This window comes from Brachyistius frenatus, unplaced genomic scaffold (genome assembly GCF_029030835.1).
Source record: "Brachyistius frenatus isolate BFR_SWC_R1_liver_20210118 unplaced genomic scaffold, ASM2903083v1 Contig_331, whole genome shotgun sequence".
In the NCBI taxonomy this organism is placed as follows: domain Eukaryota; kingdom Metazoa; phylum Chordata; class Actinopteri; family Embiotocidae; genus Brachyistius; species Brachyistius frenatus.
This window is the reverse complement of record NW_027210930.1, coordinates 260,113-280,080: the sequence shown is the minus strand read 5'-3', so window position 1 is coordinate 280,080 and position 19,968 is coordinate 260,113. Positions and strand designations below refer to the sequence as shown.

The 19,968-nt window shown below is 43.2% G+C and overlaps 1 protein-coding gene across 1 annotated transcript in view; it reads right to left on the bottom strand.

Annotated features, from left to right (window-relative positions):
* LOC138635816 (exostosin-1-like) overlaps positions 1 to 19,968 on the bottom strand; it is a 180,051-nt gene that overhangs the window by 28,981 nt on the left and 131,102 nt on the right. Inside the window, exons 3-5 of the mRNA XM_069723486.1 lie at positions 14,186 to 14,279; positions 7,389 to 7,496; positions 1,199 to 1,318 (exon numbers count right to left, since the gene is read on the bottom strand). Coding sequence (XP_069579587.1) covers positions 1,199 to 1,318; positions 7,389 to 7,496; positions 14,186 to 14,279 — 322 coding nt within the window. The remainder of the gene's footprint in view (positions 1 to 1,198; positions 1,319 to 7,388; positions 7,497 to 14,185; positions 14,280 to 19,968) is intronic.

Here is a 19,968-nt window from a genome sequence, read left to right as displayed (position 1 = left end):
TGTTCACTATGACAACATGTCTCACATTTATTTGGTGTAAATTGGGAAACACATACAAAGCAAGTCATATCCTACCCTACTAGTTATGTAATTATATAAATAATAATAATAATAATAATAATAATAATAATAATAGTAATAATAATATAATGATGGTTATATGATGTTTCTGTGAAAATAAAGGATGATAGACTCTGTGATAATACCGCAATGATGAAAATGAGGATGATTCCGGCGATAACGGCGGAGGGTGACGGACGAAAGCAATAACAAAGCTCTCGGCCGACGCGCCGGTGTGTGCTGTACGTGGTGATCACTACGCTGTGGTGCAGCAGCAGCAGCAGGCGGCGGTGATGGAGAAGGATTATTATATCTTCTTGTGTCTCTCAGAGACGCTCCGGGGAGAGCAAACAAGAGCACTCGAATCAAGGCTGAGAGAAAGTAAACTAACAATAAGTAAAAAAAAAAATAAATAAAAATAATAAATCAACCTCTCGCTGTACATCCCGATGAGACGAGTTCATCTCCTGCACTGCTGAGGTCATTTAATGAGCTGGCCTGTGGCTTTACTGGCCTTGAGCGCCCACACACACACACACACACACACACACACACACACACACACACACACACACACACACAGACACACACACGGTGGGCCCTCCTGCCCGCCTGCCACTTCACGCCGCCTCATGCTCTCCCACATCGTGCAAAAGATTTCAGGCATCACGAACGCTGCTTGCCAGTCTTCCACGTGAGGCTAAAATCGACAGGACTATTTATTTAAACTAAAGTTCGCCGATCTCAAAAAACAAACCTTAAGCAAAACAAATAACCTCTAATTACTGCGGCGGCGCGACGCTCGGTAGTTACAGGTCGAACTTCTGCGTTGGAGGTGTATAAATGCGAGGCAGGAGAAGGGGGGGGGGAGGGGAGGGGGGCACATTCAGCTAACCTTCTCTGGATGAAAAAAACAACAACGACATAACTGATATGTGGAGAAAGATCTCTTAAAATAAAAAAGAAAAAGAACTTTATCTTTGAGAGGTGATGCATCGCCGGCGGCAACGTAGAACGAGACGCAGCGGCTCGGTTGATTAAATGAAAATACTCTCCCGGCAAAAAAAAAAAACAACAACAAAAAAACCAAACACTCAAATCCACTCTGCTCCATCAGGACCAGTCGGAGCGCGCTCACCTCCAGAGTCGTCAGGACTATTTTGGCTACGGAGGAGAAGTAGGCGTCCCAGAGGAACTGAGTCTGCTGGCGGAGAGCCAGGATCCTGTCACGGCCCACAGATCGGGTAATGGAGGGAACCTGAGGAGGGGAGGTGGAGGTGGTGGGTGGGGAGGGGGGGGCACACAAAAAAAAAAGAAAAAAAAAGAAAATGACAGCGAGGTAGATTAAGTTAGATTTTAAACAATGTTGAGTGAAGGATGGGAATCGTGAAGCTGGGCAGACAGTTAGAGGAAAAGCAAAAGTAATTTAGTGGACACGCAGAAAAGATTAGATCAACCCCCCCCCCCCCACCACCACCACCACCCCCCTCTCCCACAAGTCTCTCTCTGCACGTCAAGTTGCTTCTCCAGAGGAGAGGATGGCAGCTGAACCACCCGCTGCCCAGCTACTACACCCCATCCACGCCTGGAAGGTCCTTCAACGAAACTCGAGCTCCGAATGAAATGTCAAGACTTCATTTTTAACGCTTTCAGCTGTATAAAACGGGATATTTTGACGACCTCTCCTTCACGAAACACACGAGCCAGACGTCGTACTCGTCGAGGGCAGAAACACGCAGTGCGCGACGAGTACCAGGACGACGCGCTGGAAACGGACGGGGGAAATAAAAAAAACACAAAACAAAAGGAAGCGTTGAAACTCCGGACGCTTTCGCCATCTCGGCTGTTGCGGAGGGAGGGGGCGGGGCTCAAAGGATTTTCAAATTAAGGGCGTCCGAGGAAGCTCGCAGCTCGTTCCCGAACGCCTCGCGAAAGCGCTTAGTGAGCGTGTTGAACGGAGGAGCACGAAAACACGTTCAGTTTCTGAGTAAAACGATTAAGGCTGCGGATATTTCGGTGTTCGCGCGTCGAGGTTTATTTCCGGCCGGCGTGCGATTTGAAACGACACCAGACCGCACCGCGGTCCCGACATTTAAGAGCACCGTTCGTTGGCGTACGAAGGGAAGGGTGTCATCTGAAACCTGAATTTATTCCACCTTTATGACAGCGACACTGTAAGATTTTGAGTTTTTCCCTCATCTCTGCAGCGCCAAGACAACTTTCCACACGTCTGGCGTTCGCCTCAACAAATCACGGAACGGTTGTTAATTAATTTCCCTCGAATCCATATCAGAGAAAACAATCGTCGCATCGACCGTCTGCCAACAGACCCGGCCGATCTCGCAAGGCCCCGAGATGGATTGTAACGCCGTCAAGGAGGAGAGGCGGCGGAGGAGGGATTTAAAAACCAGGCGGACGGCTGCTCCTGACCGGGGTGCTAAACATCCAGGGAGGCGGAGCGGGACGATCTCCTCACAGGAGAAGAAAAAAAAAAAAACACCCAAAGTAGCTTCTTGATGAGGTCGGACACGACCTCAGCTGCTTCGCTCGGCTCGACAACGAAGACGCGGAGGGGGATAAGTGGGCTTTTGCAGCCGGGGTTTTTTTTGGGGTTTTTTTTCTTCCTGAAGAGCCTCATCGTCCCCTCAAGAGCCCGTCTGGTGTTCCGGCCTCAGCGGCTAAAAAAAAACAACAAAACAAAACAAACAAAAAAACACAAATCTCTTCCCCGAGCGTTACTGTTGCCGCCCGGCGGGAAGAGACGCTAGAAAAAAAGAAACGAGGAATAGCGACCGATGACGGTCAGCTGAGTTTGCTTGAAAACAACCAGTCGCCGTCCGGGGGGCCGGAGGGGTGGGGGGGTCGAGGGCTTTTTAATGAAAGAAGTCTGGAGCTGCCGGGCTCCGTCTCGTCTTCAAGGGCCTTTTGAAGCCTAATGAGGCGGCTTTGAGTGACAGCGCGTCTGTCGAGAAGGCCCGTCTGATATTTGCACTGAAAGACGCCGGTCCTCATGCGGGTCACGCGTCAAACGCTCCATCCCTTCGCGCTTCTCCCTGCGTCGCGGCGTTCGCGGTCGGTTCCGCCTCTCGCCCCAAATACGGTCTTTCTAAAAAAAATAAAAATAAAAATAAAAACAAGATTGCGCCGCCCCAAACATAAGAAACTCAAAGCTTTAATTTTAAGATTTAATTATCGTCGGGGGTTTTTGTTGTGGTTTTTTTTTTCCGATCTGCTTTTATTGGAACGTGCAAGATTAGGATTCATTTCGCAATTTTACTCATAAAGACTGAAAAAAAACAAACAAACAAACAAAAAAAACACTTCACGTTCACCGCTGACTCGCCGCGAATCAGTCGACAGCCGCGCGAGCTTTACTGGTTCGACTCTCTGAGGTGGAATATAAACAACACCGATCCCATCAAGCTCCGTTCTCTTCCCCTCAATTGGCTCTAATAGTGTTTATGTTTCTCAGCGGGGTTTTTTTTGTTTTTTTTTGTTTGTGTGTGTGTGTTTTTCACCTGGTGGGGGATGGCGGGGGGAGAGAGGGGGACAGAAACTTGACATATTAAACACTCAGGTATCGCCTGCTTCTCGGTGATGTAATTGAAAGTAATGAGATTGAAATCTCTCAGCGGGCGTCGGCGGATCCGACGGCGAGTTCCCGAGCGTCTTCGTGGCAGGAAAGAAATATAGAGAGACAAAGAGGACGAGCATCTGTTTACCGACCAAGAAATACAACGCATTCTTGTTTGAGTTGTTTTTTTTTTTTTGCATAGTTTATAGATTCTGTAGTTTAGATAAATAAATAAATGCATATGTTTGGTTTAACGGTGCTAACTTGACTGTATAATTTAACCCTGAGGCTAAAGACTATTCGGACGCTTCCTTTCTTGAAACTAGATTTTTGTCCCGCCTCCTTGCCAGCAGTCTCAGTTTTAAAGGAAACTGAAGTGCAACAAGACACCCAACGAAAGAACACGCTGGTTTTATGTTGAACTACAAGAATTGATGCTTTTTAAACAAGTTTAAACTCCTGATGCGAATCAAGTTTCAACATTGAACTGTAAAGTCAGACTTATCTAATCCTCAACCTGAGAGATAACTATGACCTTAGTTTTGGTCGCCGCGGCCACACTGGTAAAAATTACACGTGTATGTCCTTCAAAATAAAAGTTAAAAGAGAAGTTCTGTCGACTTCAAAATAAAAGTTGAACTTTTCTTTCTTACATTTTTTTTTTTTCCACGCACACTTTCCCCGACCCGCTCAAAATGGCCCTGCGACTCACTTTTCGGTCACTGCCCACCAGTTGAGAACCACTGTGTAGACCTACAGTATAACCCCACCTACTGTTGATCTATAATAACGTCAACAACGCGTTGTTGTCGGGGACTAAATTAAGTGACGTTCTTCTCAGTTTGGAGGGTTTCTTTTGGAGGACAGTCTCCAAATGTGGTTTCATGTGAAATACCTCCATGTTTGATAAGCTTTGTGTTAATATTCTTGAATTCAATATTGATAAAAGCTGTCAATTATTTTTTTCAAAACCTCAAAATTTCTCATACAGCGGCTTCAAATTGCTTCGTTTTGTCCAACCGACGGTCCAAAGATATCATATTTACAATTACGTAACAGCTGAGACAAACACCACATTTGAGAAGTTGTAATTATTGTTATTGGGCAGTTTTGCTTCATAAAAGGTTTGACAGTAAATAGGTTATGAAACTTACTGCAGGTTATTTCCTGACGGTCAAAAGTCAATTAATTAACTCTTACGATGAATTCAATTTACGCCTCAAATGCAACAAGATAAATACAATAATCTGAGGAAACCTCAGGGGACTTGTAGTGAAATAAACTGCGTGGCGGGGCTTTAATAAAAGAAAAGAAAAGCCTTCTGGTCACTTCTCTGATCCAGTTTCCTGCCTTTTTTGTTGTTGTTGTTTTTCTTCTGTTTTTTAACATAAGTGGTCGAAAAAGAAGAAGAGGAAACAATCTGGTGAAGATTGAAGGGAACAAACCGACTTTAACAACCAATCTTCACCAAACTGGAGGGTTACAATGTGCAAGAGGTTTTACATGTGTGTGTGTGTTCAAATGTAAGTGTGTGTGCGTGTGTGTGTGTTTTCCTGACACAAAGTGAGCAACGCGAGAAGAGCCGTTTGATTTTGTCGTGTTTTGTTGTGTTCCCACAGATGTGAGATTTCATCCTAAAAGCCTTTGAATTATCGGTTTTTATTTGAGCCTCTGTATTTTTTTTCCCCACTATTTCCTTAACACGTCTGCACGGAGACTACATATGAAATGGAAAAAAAAAAAAAAATGCTTCTTTTGCTCCACCGCTGTAATAAGTGTCACATCTCTCGCGTCGCACAAATCGTCTTAACCGACAATTAGCAGGCTTTGAAAAAAAAAAAAACCACAAAACAACATCAGTGCATTATTGTGGGTCTCAGTAATGATTGATGAATTTATTATTTTTATTATTATTATTATTATTTTTAAAAACGGCTGCTTCATTTAATCTTAAAGCCACATTTTGTGACGCTTTCAATGACGGCTTGTCGACGATTGTGTGTTTCACGGAGAAATATGTAATTATCATCATTGCTAGGTGCTGACAGACGGCTGACGGGGAAGCAGGCGCACACTAATTAAAGGCGCGCGCGCGCACGCACGCGCGCACGCACACACGCTTCCTGGACCCGCCGTCCAGGTGGTGGTGGTGGTGGTGGTATAGGTCACGCAGGTGATACGCTGGGAGTAATTAGAGAAGGTAAATATCACGAGCGCCGCCCGCCGCTGTAATTAAAGAGAACAGAAGGTAATCCAATTGTAAAGTAAATCATCTTGTAAGAATAGTTCCTGGTGGAGGTGTGACTGCGAATATCGCAGCTGTCACATCTGACTGCAATACAACTGACTAAAAGCCACGTGGCTTGCAACTAGGGTTGTCCCTCGGTTAAACTGGAGCGCCTCCACGTCGGTTCGGTGTTGACGGGTCCGGCTTTTGACGCGAGCTCGGCGACGGTTTTCGAAAAATATAGATTTTACGCCGCTGTTTTTTTTTTTTTTTGTTGTTCTTCCGATCTGATTCCAACTGACATTTGATTTTAGTTTCTATCTGATTCGTGTTTTTATTTGGACTTTTTGGAAAGAAAAATGGGGAACCCCCCCACCACTCCTCCCACCCCAAAAAATGAGTCTTTTTTTTGTTTTCATATTAAAGAATATCAGAGAAAAATCGACTTTGAAAGTTCAGCCCCCGTCAGTCTGAGCGTTTGGGTGAATGAGTGGGAAAAAAAATGATTAAGTGCTTTGTCCTTTAAGACAGAAAAGTGCTACGTGAGTGCAGTCCATTTACCATCCAGTACATTATGAGTGCAGAGCAGGACGGGTTTTTTTTTTTTAGTTCTTTTTATTTACCAAATTAAAGATGTTGTCGCTCGCATGACTCACCAGATTCTAACGTTCATATTTTGCCGAACTTTGGTTTATACAGTTATGTAAGAAACAAAAGTACATCCAATGAAAATTCTTGACTTTTTCTCGATATTTGAAGACGCAGACGCTTGAGCCTCCTCGGTACCGTGCGTCAAGATAAAAGTGACGAACTCAAACAAATGCAACTTGCAGGTTTAACTTCTATTAAAATGTTGTGGTGGGGCGGGGGGGGGGATTTGAAACTGTATACATGCAAGAAAAAAAACAAAAAAACAACATCTTTCTGCATAGAAAAGTGTCCAAAGCTTTCGGCAAAAAGATGTCAAAGAAGTTAATTCTGCTAAAAGCTGCAGTGCCAGCTCCTGATGCCAAAGAAGAATATTACATCTATTGATGTTTTTTTTTTCATAATAAATGATTGAATAGTTTTCAACTAGATCAACTTTATCTGCCGTGTCAAAGAGAATCGAATGTTTCCTTAAATATTTCCAAAAAGAAAGATATATATATATATATATATAAAAAAAGACAATTTCTACTTTCTACTCGTTTGCGGTTGCCCGGGGCGATCTGGAGCCAGAGATGACAATTAGAGGTGGGAAGATGTTGGCATTTCAACCACCCAGATGCTGAATTAGCCTGCGCGCCGTCTGAAAGGGCACATTTTTATCAGCTGGTGAGGAAGGTTCGCCCTCTTCATCCAGGTTACCTGGTGGCAGCTCTCACTAACCCCCATCCTTTTCCCGTGCTGTTATTTCACATTAAATGTTCCTCTTTCCGTCTCCCCTTGTGTTTTTTTCCCCCCCCCGCGAACACTTGAGCATTTTCCATCCGCCTCGCTGTAAAAATCCGACCAGCACGTCCAATTTTCTTTTTCTTTTCGTACCTGTAGCAGCAGCCTTTCGTCTCCGATGATGGCGGCTTTCCTCCAGTCGATCACTTCGGAGAAGGGAAGCTCCCAGCCGTTACTCAGGATAACGGGAATGCAGGCGGCCTGAGAGGAAATTACAAGCGACAGAAACCGAAAGGAAACATCAGGACGACAAGAAATGACTCTGTTTGTGTTGCCGGGGTGGCAAAACAAAAATAAAGAGCAGGAAACGTCAATACTTCACCAGCTGTGCGGAAAGAAGCTGTCAAAGCAGGAATGTACTTATAAATGTCACTAAGTCAGAATTAACAAACAACAACAACCCACATAAGACAACAAAAAACATCTCAGTGTCAAACCTTTTTATTATTTATAAAGTTACGTTGTGTGTTTTTTTTTTTTTTTTTACAAAGTTCAACACCAGCGTGATGCTTACTTGATTCTACTTTTAAAGTTAAGTTATTATTAAATGAGTTAGTTAAGTTGATTATTGTAACTGTTAGTTTACCCCAAACTTTCAGTTCCTCTGATGAGACGCGATCACATTGAGGAGCCGAGCTACAGAGTCGCTCCGTCTCTCTCGCTCTCCATCCATCTGTACGCAACTATTAAATCTCATTAACTTGTGGAATCTCCCAGTTTCGTTCCACTTTGCACTTAAAAGGATAAATTACTCCGCTAAGAACAAAATGGAAGAGATTTGGAGGATTTGAAATGTCTCACACCATTTTTTTTTTTTTTTTTTTTAACATAATAAGATAGAATACAACGTATGGACTATGGATTCCTTTTTTACTTTTTTAAATCTAATTTTTATTTATTAATCACTTCACTGCATTGTATTTTGGAATTATCATAAAAAAATAAAATAAAACATAATTTCATTGTATTGGTGTGTTGTTACTTGCAGATGTTCAAACGGCGTATGTTTTATTGTTGTTGTTTATGTCGTTCCTGTTATTGTACGAGTTAATAAAGAGATGTTTAAAAAGAGAAAGAAAAAAATCTCATTCACTTTTTTCCTCTCTATGCTGTTCTTTTCTCTCTCCGCTCCCCCCCCCGACCGTTCGCTGCAGCCTGTAAACTGAGCCTGTTCAAAGGGGAGTTTTTATTCCTTCCAACTGTTGCCAAATGTTTGCTCATGCGGTAACAGCTGAATTGTTGGGGTTTCTCCCTATAATATTCTCAGCTTTCAACCTTGCCGTGTAAAGATGGTTTATCTTTCCTGATTGGGCACCTAAATAAAATTGAATTCAATTGAGCGGCAGTTTATGGGACGAGTAATTTCTTTCTTGGGAGTGTTTTGCGAGGAAAAGCAACAATAACTGAAGATAACTGTTTACAATATTTCACAGCTTGAGAGAGAGGAGAAGTCCCAGTGACATACAAAGTGGAAGCAGAAGTTTAAAGTGGAGCGCTAGGAGGGATCTTTTTTCTTTTTTTTTTCTTCTCCCCCTCACTCAGGGATTTATCCTCTTTGTTTGGTTTCTGTCTGATGAAACACTTTCAACGTGTTCCAAAGAGTTTTTTTTTTTTTTTTTTTTTTTTTTTCACGAGCAAATAAGAGTTTGCAAAAAGATTAAGGACAAAATGAAATGTATTTATGTATTTTTCCTGTGTGCCTCGGTATTTAGCGGATTCATTTATGGGACTTATTTCATTATAGGAGCTGTTTTCATTTCCCACGGGAGCCCCGAGCAACGCCGTATATTCATTTTATGAAGAGGTTCTTGAAACTTTTCATCGTTGGAGGTTAATGGATGGGAGCCGATTTTGCACTCCGCCGCTCCATTAAACTGCGTTTAAAAGGTGGGGGGGGGGGAAAAAACCCCACTAGTTTCTGGACAATTTCTTTCATTTCACGTATTTTGTGGCTTATCTAGAAGCTTGCGTTGTCCCATCGAAAAACATTACAACAGCATGTAATAAATTAACAGTAATGGGAATTAGACAAGGCCTGCCTCTAATTTAAGAGAGCGGGTTTTATAAGGAATGAATGGCGCCATTGACGGGAATGAATGGTTAATAGGACAAATAAACAGGCAAGTCTGCAAGGCCATGATTTTACTTTTCTTTTTTTTTTTTAACCCTCCTTCCGTAGGAAGGAGCGAATGAGCCTGAGGGGGTTTTCACAGTAAATAACTGTGGACCCTTCATGTTCTAATCAGGCAGTGACAACACACTTTGAGAGGTGTCAAAGACCTCTAAGTTTAACCGCCGTAAACTCCCAAGATCACAGCTGGATGCCTTTTCTCGAGCAGCTCCAGATGTGCAAGTCGGAGAGACGTCCGACTGACGTGGGACGCATTTAAAGGCTTGCAGTAATGAGTGGTTTACAAGATGTAGTAATGAATGAAGCCGTACGGACATTGACGTGGTATTAATACTGTAACGTTGGGTGACTCCGTGGCGTTAAGAGGAAACTACTTTTCTTTTCTTTTTTTTTATTTCCGCCCTCGACAGCGAACAACCCCCCCCCCAAAAAAAACGTCCCGTTCCGCGACCTCGTCCATTCCCCATCGCCATCTTACACCATATCTATCCGCCAAAACACCAATCAAGATCAGCATTACAGTTGAGATACGTAGGTCTCAAATCTAAGAAACGGAACGATCAAAAAATAAACCTCATCTTCCAATATTTATGAATATTTACTGCTTAAAATGAATGATTTAAATGGAACCAACCGTGTCATCTGTTTTAGGGTTTTATTCATCAGTTTTATGTATTTATTCTAAAGAATTGAATACGATGTGCTTCTGATTTAATGTTACTTCTTATATTATGTTTATTGCTGTTTAATCAGTTTTGATTCCATCTTTTTCATCTGATATTCGTTGTGAAAAAACGGATTGACTGAAGTCTGCGTTACATGTTCTGAAACGTTGACGTATGTTACACGTTCTGTGCGCTTGTGCGGTCTCGTCCCTTTCAGTTATGGCCTTTTGCAGCATATACAATCAGACACAAGAACAAATTAAGTGTTACGCAGATGTCGGCAAATAAAAGGATGACGCAAGAAATCCTAAATACGTAACGAGTTCTACTGTGTTTTCACGCGAAATGTCTGAATGTAAAATGTTTGAGGGGATGTGATGAACATGATTCACATGTCAAATTCTTTCAAATGTTACTGATTATGAGCTGACAAAGCACCTCTTACAGTGCTGTATTTCTGCTCATACGCATTAGAACGTGAATAGAAACAAGTGAAATAAGTTAAATAGGTGTTCACCGTTCAGAAGTGCCGATCATTTCCATCTTTCCATGGCCGGCTGTTGGGGGAACGCGATCCCGATCTGAGGTTTGGTATCACGTGGCGTCACTTTAACGGCGGACCGTACGGTGTGATTTTGAACGTGCGGTCTGAAGTAGCAGAGCAGTGAGCGATTGCCGTAAGTCTGGTATTTTCATTTAAAGTTCAAGTTCGACTGGGTTCTCAATCAAGTGAAACCGAGAGATTAAAGGAGATTCACAAAATGCCGAGTGCATGATCGGTGACCTGTCGACGAAATCTCGCGGCTTTGATTAGTCTGGCTTTGTGAGACGACTTTCCTTTTCCTCGCCTCGTCTTTCTCTCGCTGTCGTCTCTTCGTTTGTCCTCCTCCGACGGACTCTGAATTTTTATGTTTATCGCGCCTTTGCATCTTTACACATTTTTTTCCTTTTGTTTTCTCAGATCGGATTTATTGGAAAAAAAGAAAAAAAAATCCATTAAAATAATTGATGTGCACTTCAAATGGAATATTAATTTGAATTATTTAAAGCATTTCTCAGGCAATCATTCTTTCTATTGCTTTTAAGCAATCTTTACCATAATAAATCTCCTTTCTTTTCTAATGTCACCAGAACATTAAGTCTCTTCTTGTTGATTTTGATTTAAAAAAAATAAAAAAAAAATCATATTTGTGTATATGTTTATATCTATGGTCGCTCTTTACTTTTACTTCGCGGCGCCTGGAAACTTAATATTGCTGTTTGGCATCTCAAAACTAAGGGCAGTTTAAAACAACGGTGAAGTCAGTTACAGTCGGTGTTTAAAGAAACTTAAATCTACTGCGGGGAAACGTGTAAAAAAAAAAACCATCCTCATAGCGACTAAAATAGATGAGTCCTGAGGGTGGAGGCATGCACAACCCATTTATGCCTTAAACTTACTGTCTACAACAGAATATCTAATCAGAAAGAGGGGGAAAAAAAATAAATAAACACAAACAAGGAAAACAAGACAGCCGAAGGCAAATACAAGGAAGAGCCTGGTACTTAACGTCAGAACAACAGGCAGAAGCGACGCGCTAATGCGAGACGAACACGTCTGTGGTCTGAGGATACGAGTAAAACGTTCTCCTCTCTGCCGTGTAGCGACAGAAACAGAACCTTTCCCGGGTCCGGGAGACGACAGATTGTCGATCGTAATGAGATGCGCTGTCGGTAGGACCGTTTTGATTTGTTGCGCTGGAGCTCCACAGGCCGACCGGCAAGTCTTTACCCGTATTCATGTGACGACGTATCAATAATGAAGAATCGAACGGCGCTTACTTTACTTTTCCTCAGTACGAATGTTGTGTTTTTGGAGTTGCCTCTGGGACTTTGAGAGTCTATCCTCCTCCTCCTCCAAAACAAAACAAAAAAAACACCCGAGTTTTTTTGTGTTTTTTTTGCGTACTATGGCCCACAGTTACGTTTCAACGTCAAGTGACCTCTAGTGGTCGTATCTGGTGACGCAGTGCAGATGACGTTTACATAATGTGATTTCTCCCTATAAGGAGTGTGCTTTTTTTTTTTTTTTTGCTAAAACTGGGGCGCTAACTGAGGAGGCAAACCTGCGAGTCGCACTTCAGGAAAAACAAGGCTAACAACCTGTATGGTTGTGTGAGTGGGACGACTCGTATGAATTTGACGTATTTAATGACCCGAGGGGGACTTTAAGAGTAATTATTTATTTGCACACAATTTGGATTTAATCCCAAAAAATAATTAACAAAGGGTTTAGCCACTAAAATGACCTTCTGATTCTGAGAAACACCGCATGGAATTTAACTTAGGAGAGAAAAATTTCATGAGGCAATTTAACAGTTAAATTTCTGAATGAAGTAAGAAAGACGTGATGTGGAAATGTCGTAGAGTTTTTGGTTGGATATTGGACATTTTCTTAAACCGGTGGGAGTGGTTTGCTGTTTATGGAGAGCTGCTTTTGGCAGATTGAAAACACTGAGTTGAAATATCAAATCCTGTTATTACCGGTAAAAAGACTAACTTCAAGGCAGCCTCTCATAAACATACCATACGTGACATCCTAAATATACGGTACGCTAACATCTTAAAAAGACTGGCAGATTCTATTTATGTTCCCTGTGCAGACAGCTCGGTGGAAATGTCAAATACATTGAGGTTTGCTGCATTAAGGCTCGAGAGTCAAAACACCAAAATGCCTGACTAGTGTAAACCCCGTGAGTGCTTTATGTAGTTGTGTTGCTATTTTCAGCAAAGTCTTCCGAATAAAGAAGCTGAATATGTTGAACGTCCATAACACGCATAATTTTTTATTTTTTTTGGGTGTTTTTTTTATCTGATATCCAATATCCTGGGATGGCATAATTGGTCTCTGCCTTCAAAACCGTTATATTAATAAAAAAATAAATCTGCTTTATGATGTGGCAACAATGTGGTTAAAGGTTTGATGAGGTTTAGGCACAAAAATGACGTGCTTAGCTTTAGGAAGGATCGTAGTTTAGGGTAAAAGAAGTGCTTTGTGTCAAGGTTAGGGAAGGACGCTGTGGTTTAGAATGAATGGCCACTCAGGTGAAGTTACAGGAGCCTTGTGGTCTTGGTTACGATAACAAACAACATGATTAACCCTCCTGTTGTTGTCCTCGGGTCAACATGATCCGCAGCTGTGTTCAACCAAGTTCTATTTTATTTCTATATTTTTTTTTAAAATATTTTTTGGGATCATTGGTCATCATTATTTAAACAAACCCTCACAGCCTCCTTGTCACCAATGATCCCCCAAAAAATATGAAAATAAAATAGAACTTGGTTGAACACAGCTGCGGGTCATTTTGACCCACGGACAACAGGAGGGTTACGTTTCGGGAACAATCTTTTTGATTTAAAAAAAAAAAAAAAAAACTAAATTAACCGCCTGCAGTAGCTGTAAACATCTCTATCCAATGTTTTGTTGACCCAACCATCCACCCCGACCTCCTCTGACATTTCTGCTTCGTTCAAAATGTCGTACGTCTTCCTCCTTTGCGCCATACAAATGACTGTAGACACCAAGGGATGCTGTCTCTTGTATGAAAACATACAGTTTGTCATTTTTTTTTCCTTTTCTTTTCTGACATAAATCATGTTTTTTTTCTCTCGGGAGTACGGTGTCGCCAATCGAATTTGTAGATGAACTGATCAATTGATTTAAGATGGCGATCGTTTCCACTGGATATTATATCAGGAATTAAAAAAAAAACAACAACAACACATCGTCAGTTTTATCAGCTCCGCCGTGACGATTAAATCGGTAAAATGCTACCGACGCGTTGATGTTTCTGTAAAACAGTCCTATTATAAAACGAATGGCGTCTTTTTTTTTTTCTACACAGAGCATAGCATACACAAATGTATTGAAAGAATCAAGTTTAAACACTGACTCGATTCTTTCCGTCCATTTTTGTATGCTGGACGGGTTTCTGCCAATAGTATGCTCAGACTTTGAACACGAACGCACACACACACACACACACACACACAAGTGGGCAGAAAACCCAGTATGCAATAACTTTATCAATGCGAGCAGAAGCCCACTGACGCACCTGCAAGGCCTCCAGGAAGCGGAAGGATCCAAGACGTCGGCCCCGCGGCACCAGGCAGAAACTGGAGTTGTGCAGCAGCTCCTGGTAGTCGAACCTGCACAAAAAAAAAAAAAAAAACACATTAAGAAGTTGGTGAGAAATTAAGCAAAGACAGGCAAGACACAAAGAAACGAGAACCAGGGAGGGGTTTGTCGTGAAAGCAACACGTCCGTCCTCAAGCTCTCAATGCCCGAGCAATCGGAGATAGCAAAGAGACAGACGTAATGACGGGGAGAGAATTTTGGGACTTTTTCAAGCTATTTTCAGAGCACTTTCCTGATGACAACAAAGTGGAATAAAAAAGTGCAAAATGCTCGTCAGCCTGAATCCGCCGGATGTTTCCTCCGCGGTGGCAGCACATCAATTTCAATTTCGAAGCAGGAGTCGGAGTGGTACAGCGCCGGCACGTCAACAGATACATGGCAGATAAATAATGAAATGTGCCGGGGACGGCAGTCCACAGCTGTTATATAATCAAACACCGGTGGCCTCGAACGCATTTCATCTGATCGAGATGTGAGAGGAGAGGACGGTCCACGCTGGGTTTACCTTCGGTGAAGGTTTCACTCAGCTGCGTCGGAGTCAACTATTGATCTGAAAGCAAAGTGCATCTTGTCCGTGGAGTGAGATCAATGAGAGGGTTTTTGAAGGCCGGCGCTAATATTTCACTGATGAAATTCTTTTTGGTTTTGCGACGGCGAAGCGCCCCCCCCCCCCCCCCGCCACGGCGCGGGGCGAGGCAGGTTCCACTGAAGGGTCAGCCGACGGCAGAGCATTACAGAAACCTGCCAAAATACCATGCGAAGTATCGAACGCTCGCCCCTCTGAAACGTTGGAAACGCTTCCTGTCGCACGCGAAAGGAGCGCGGCACGGTGAAACCAATGGAGCAGAGGGAAGACATCGGACCGCTCACCGGCCGAGGTTACAGTCTCTCTTGCAGAGCAGAGCTTGATCTCAAAGAGACTCCCTGAATAAAAAATCAGAGCTCGGCCGACTCGCTGACATCCTCCGGTGGCTACTTGTTGTTTTAAACGTTTCACCTACACGAGGTGAGCTGCCAATCATCGATTCGCTTCCCATCGGTGCGCAATTCGTTTCTCACCCGAAGTTCAAATAAAAAGTCTATAAATTCGTTCGTGGTTGGACTCCAGACTTTTGGTCAAACTTTTAACCGGCGAGTCCCTTCCGTCTGTTGAAGGTCTGACTTTAAAGCTCCGACGCAACTGTGTGTGCGTGTGTGTGTGTGTGTGTGTGTGTGTGTGTGTGTGTGTGTGTGTGTGTGTGTGTGTACACATGATCTCAGGGCTGGCCGGAGGAGATTTCAGATTGCAGCCTAATCTGTCTGGGGATCAACTGTCCCCAGAACCTCAACACTAGACGTGTGTGTGTGTGTGTGTGTGTGTGTGTGTGTGTGTGTGTGTGTGTGTGTGTGTGTGTGTGTGTGTGTGTGTGTGTGTGTGTGTGTGTGTGTGTGTGTGTGCCCGCCGTGCCTGGAAAGCCTGCCTGCTATAATGTGTGTGTGTGTGTGTGTGTGTGTGTCCCCGCCTGCCTGGAAAGCCTTACTGTCACTTCACCTGTGTGTGTGTGTGTGTGTGTGTGTGTGTGTGTGTGCGTGTGTGTGTGTGTGTGTGTGCGTGTGTGCGTGTGTGTGTGTGTGTGTGTGTGTGTGTGTGTGTGTGTGTGTGTGTGTGTGTGTGTGCGTGTGCATTAAAGAGGAAGAGAGCAAAACAACATGTCAGGTGTCCAGTCTGTCACCCAAAGACAAGGTCATTTTTACAGCCTGCTGAGGGAGATCCGCGCAGACAGAGACAGCTTGTCACGTCTAAATATGGTTATTTGGGAATAACAAATCAAACGCTTCGACTGAAATTAAATCTCACTTCGCCACAAACCTCCTGCGTTTCACGGTTTCGTGACAAAAACAAAACAAAACCAACAACCCTATTTGTGTGACCTTGGTTCAAACCCCGCACGGTGTGTTTTTCTGTGATGTCCCCCCCCCCCCCCCCCCAAGAGGCTTTACTTCGGCTGAAAAAGGTTGCCCGGGAAGCCATCTTGTTTGCGGTGAAGTTTGGACAATATCATGAAAGCGGAGCTGCTTTGTACCCCGAGTCGAAAACGCCGAGCGCACCGATAGGTGTCAGGACCGCCTGCAGGTATGGACGACCAGATAAAAGCAAGAAGAAACTACAAGTCAGGTTAAAAGAAAAAAATACCTGGACTTCTGTATCCCTGGCCAGATGCTCATAAATACATTCATGAGTAGCAAAAAAAAAAAAAAAAAAAGTAGAAAAACCTCCGGATGGGAAAATACTCGTGAAACGCCTTTCGAGCTGTGAAGATCTCACAAGAAAAATGGTACGTCGAAATGTAGCGTATGAATAGCAACGACCTCCTGAGCTACATTTGGTTCCCGTGTTGGTTCGTAAAGATGACGACGAGGCAGTTTGTCACTTTTCTGAATCACGACAGCAGAAATAGAGAACGATTTTCTGGGCGCCTGTTTGTGAACGCTCTCAACTCAAAAGCGGGAATACGTCGCCGGATGGGAACTTTCGTAATTCCCAACCGCCCGAACGCGCGATTAGTCCCGTGTTTACGGCCGTAAATGCACATCGACCCGCCCTGCTGGTAAAACGTTTACTGGCGTGTAAATCTGTTGGTAGAAAACAGCTCCAAAACTGTCCAATCAAACGCAACCGGCCACGCAAACAGGAAGCGAACGGCGGAAGCTTAATTTCAAACCGTGTCAACCGCTACGATGGAACTGCTTTAAAGTTTGAACTGAGTCTGCAAATGTGGGACAGAATCAGCCAGATAAACCAGTCGAGTTATTTTTATGAGGCAGGTAACTTCTAAAAACATTAATTCACCCCCCCCCCCCCCCCAAAAAAAAAAACCCCAATAAGATCTGTAATGCTGCCTGCTTTTGAGTTGGCGTGTCAGAAATACACAGGACTGAAACAAAACTCCTAAAATCAGACACCGAGCGCTACTTAAATAAACCGACTGCTGAGAAACTTCCAGGACTCGAGTGGACCGGGCTGCCGCCATGTTTCTGCCGGGTCTCTGCGGCCCTCCGTATGGCCGCTGTTTCTGATATGCTGCTATGGCGGGAGGCTTCATCGCCCGGGAAAAATTTGTTAAGTTATTCTTAGGGTTCATCTTTGTATTACACAAAGTGATTTAAAAAAAAAAAAAGAAAAAAAAAAGCACTCGTGCAGTTTTACTATAGTTTCGTAAAGTCTGTCTCCTTCAGGTCTGTAAGTTCTCTTTACTTCAACAGGTTGTGGTGAATAATCCGCCTGCACTTTTCTCTTCTCTTTTAATTACCTGAGCTGTGTTCAAAAGCTGAAAACCAAAAGCTACGGTGATCAATATCAGAGTCAGCAGGAAACACAGCTCTGTATACAAATGGACCGAAAATCGGAGTTAAAATCATCTGAAACTAATCAAGCTCCTTAAGAAATATATATATATATATATATTTTTTTTTTTCCAACATTGTGTGAATTCAGAGCAGTCTTCTCTGTTCGTGTGCCGGAAAGCCTCGGAAACACCAAGACAAGAGAAAGGCAGAGCTGGAGGATGCCCGGTGAGAGGGAATTAAGAATCAATATGTGCCACGGAGAATCACTCAGGACATTTTAGCTGAAAAACAAAAGAAAAGAGTGTTGTTCCCTCTAAACTAAAACGGGTTTTCTCAGCAGAAGACGCTAAATAGTTTCAGGAGTGGCGGATCGATGTGAGGCCTTGGCGGAGGAGACCGTCGGTTCACGCCGGCGAAACGTTGTCGGCTCCTATATCGGAGGGTCGCGCCGTTGATTTACACCTTCTGTGTAAAGTGCAGGTTATTGTCTGATTCAGAAAATATTCCTCAACACAGTTTGTGTGGGAAGAAAAAGGTACAGAGGCGGACGCATCGAAGACGAGATGAGGTGATCGATCCTCGACTGTGGTGCATTTTAAAGCTACAACGTGCAACTTTTCTGCACTAAAATGTCTAGAAATGACTCGACCCGTTATATATTTTGTGAAATTGTGTACTCGCATTATCCCAAATGTTTCTACCAAAGTTCAAACCAAGCGGCAACCAGCGGCGGCGTCGCCCGTCGGTTTGCGAGCGGCCGTTATGGAGCCTGGAGTTCGGATTTTGGCCGGCGGCCATCTTTGCTAGTTCGGGGGGGCGGTTTGGAGCAGGGAGTGACCGTATTTGGATGCGACGGCTCTGACTGTTTCCATATCTTCTGAGGACATTACATTGACTTGCATTCATTTTCTGAAGACTAACACGGTTTCTTTCTCAGCCATCGGCCTCACCGAGACGTTACACCAAGTCTTACACTTTAAAATGTAATTATTCTCGTTACGGGGACTTGTTTTTTGGCCCCAAAAGGTGAGGCGAGTCCCCACAGTGTGACTAAGTAAACAGCTTTATGTCCCCACAACATGAGGAAGATAAATACCCAGACACACACACACACACACACACACACACACACACAAACATAAAGGCAAAAAGGAACTAAAGGCCCCGTCCTACAAACACTCTCAGTCCCTCTCGGTGTAATTGTTTGGTGTGTGTGGCCTCACATACATTACATGGACCAATAAATTATGAGACACAAACCGGGGACGTCCTTGAAGAGAAAAACAAACAACCTTTGTTCACAGAAGCGCAAACGAGGCTAAAATCTTGCTCACTTGTGCATTTTACACGGCAATGGAAATAAATTGAATAACGTCAACCCTCCAGTGGAAAAACAAAATGTTTTCCTTCGATAAGTTTCTCTGACAAATCAGGCGCCAAGGTCTTTGAACGCAGCGCGCGCGCGCACACGCACACGCACACACACACACACACACACACACACACACACACTCGACCGAGTCTTTTTAAAAATATTTCAACGACAGGCCACGGATCTACTTCATCGCTTAATCGTTGTGCAAAAGAAGAAGAGAAACACAGTAAGTGCCATTTGGCTGCAGCACGAGTTGTCAGAAGTCAAATATGATGGATTGGATCACTTCAGGGTCCACGAGGTGTCGGATTACAGCACGGAGTCACCGGATTCCAGCTGGATAGTTATAATTAAATGTTAGAAAATAAAATTCCTTTTTAATTGAACTTGTGTTTAAATGCTGTAAAAAAAATAAAATAAATAATAATAATAATAATAAAAAAAGAATTAGATCAAAATAAAAAGAGGAGATATGAACTCAGGTGCGATCAAAAAGTTCAGCAAAGTAATACACAAGAAGCATCGCAACAGCCAGCATTGATCTTTTTAGGCGTTAAAAACGTCAAGTCAAGCAAAATACACAGTTTGAAACGTCTAAACTGAAGTGATTTGCTGTATTTTCATGCGGCTACAAAATAGGGTTGAAAATGTTTTCATGTTAAAGAGAAATTTCTGTATGTTTTCCAACCCGAACGCTATTTTCTAATCGTTTGGGTCCAAGTGACTAATGTAGACAACAATTTTTTTTTTTTTGAAATTGGTCCACTACTGAACGAGATCGCTTCGGCCCGCAGCCACAAAACGGGCTGCGAAGGAATACTCCGGCGAAATTGCGCCTCATCAACGTGCGTCCACTTTAAGTGTTTATTTTTGTTTTTTTTTGCCGCTGACGGTTTCTGATTCTAAATATAATTGTCTGACGACATTATGGGAAAGATCGCCGACCTGAAACAGAAGTCCGGCACTGAGATCTTGCGAGAGGTGAGTTGACGTGGCGA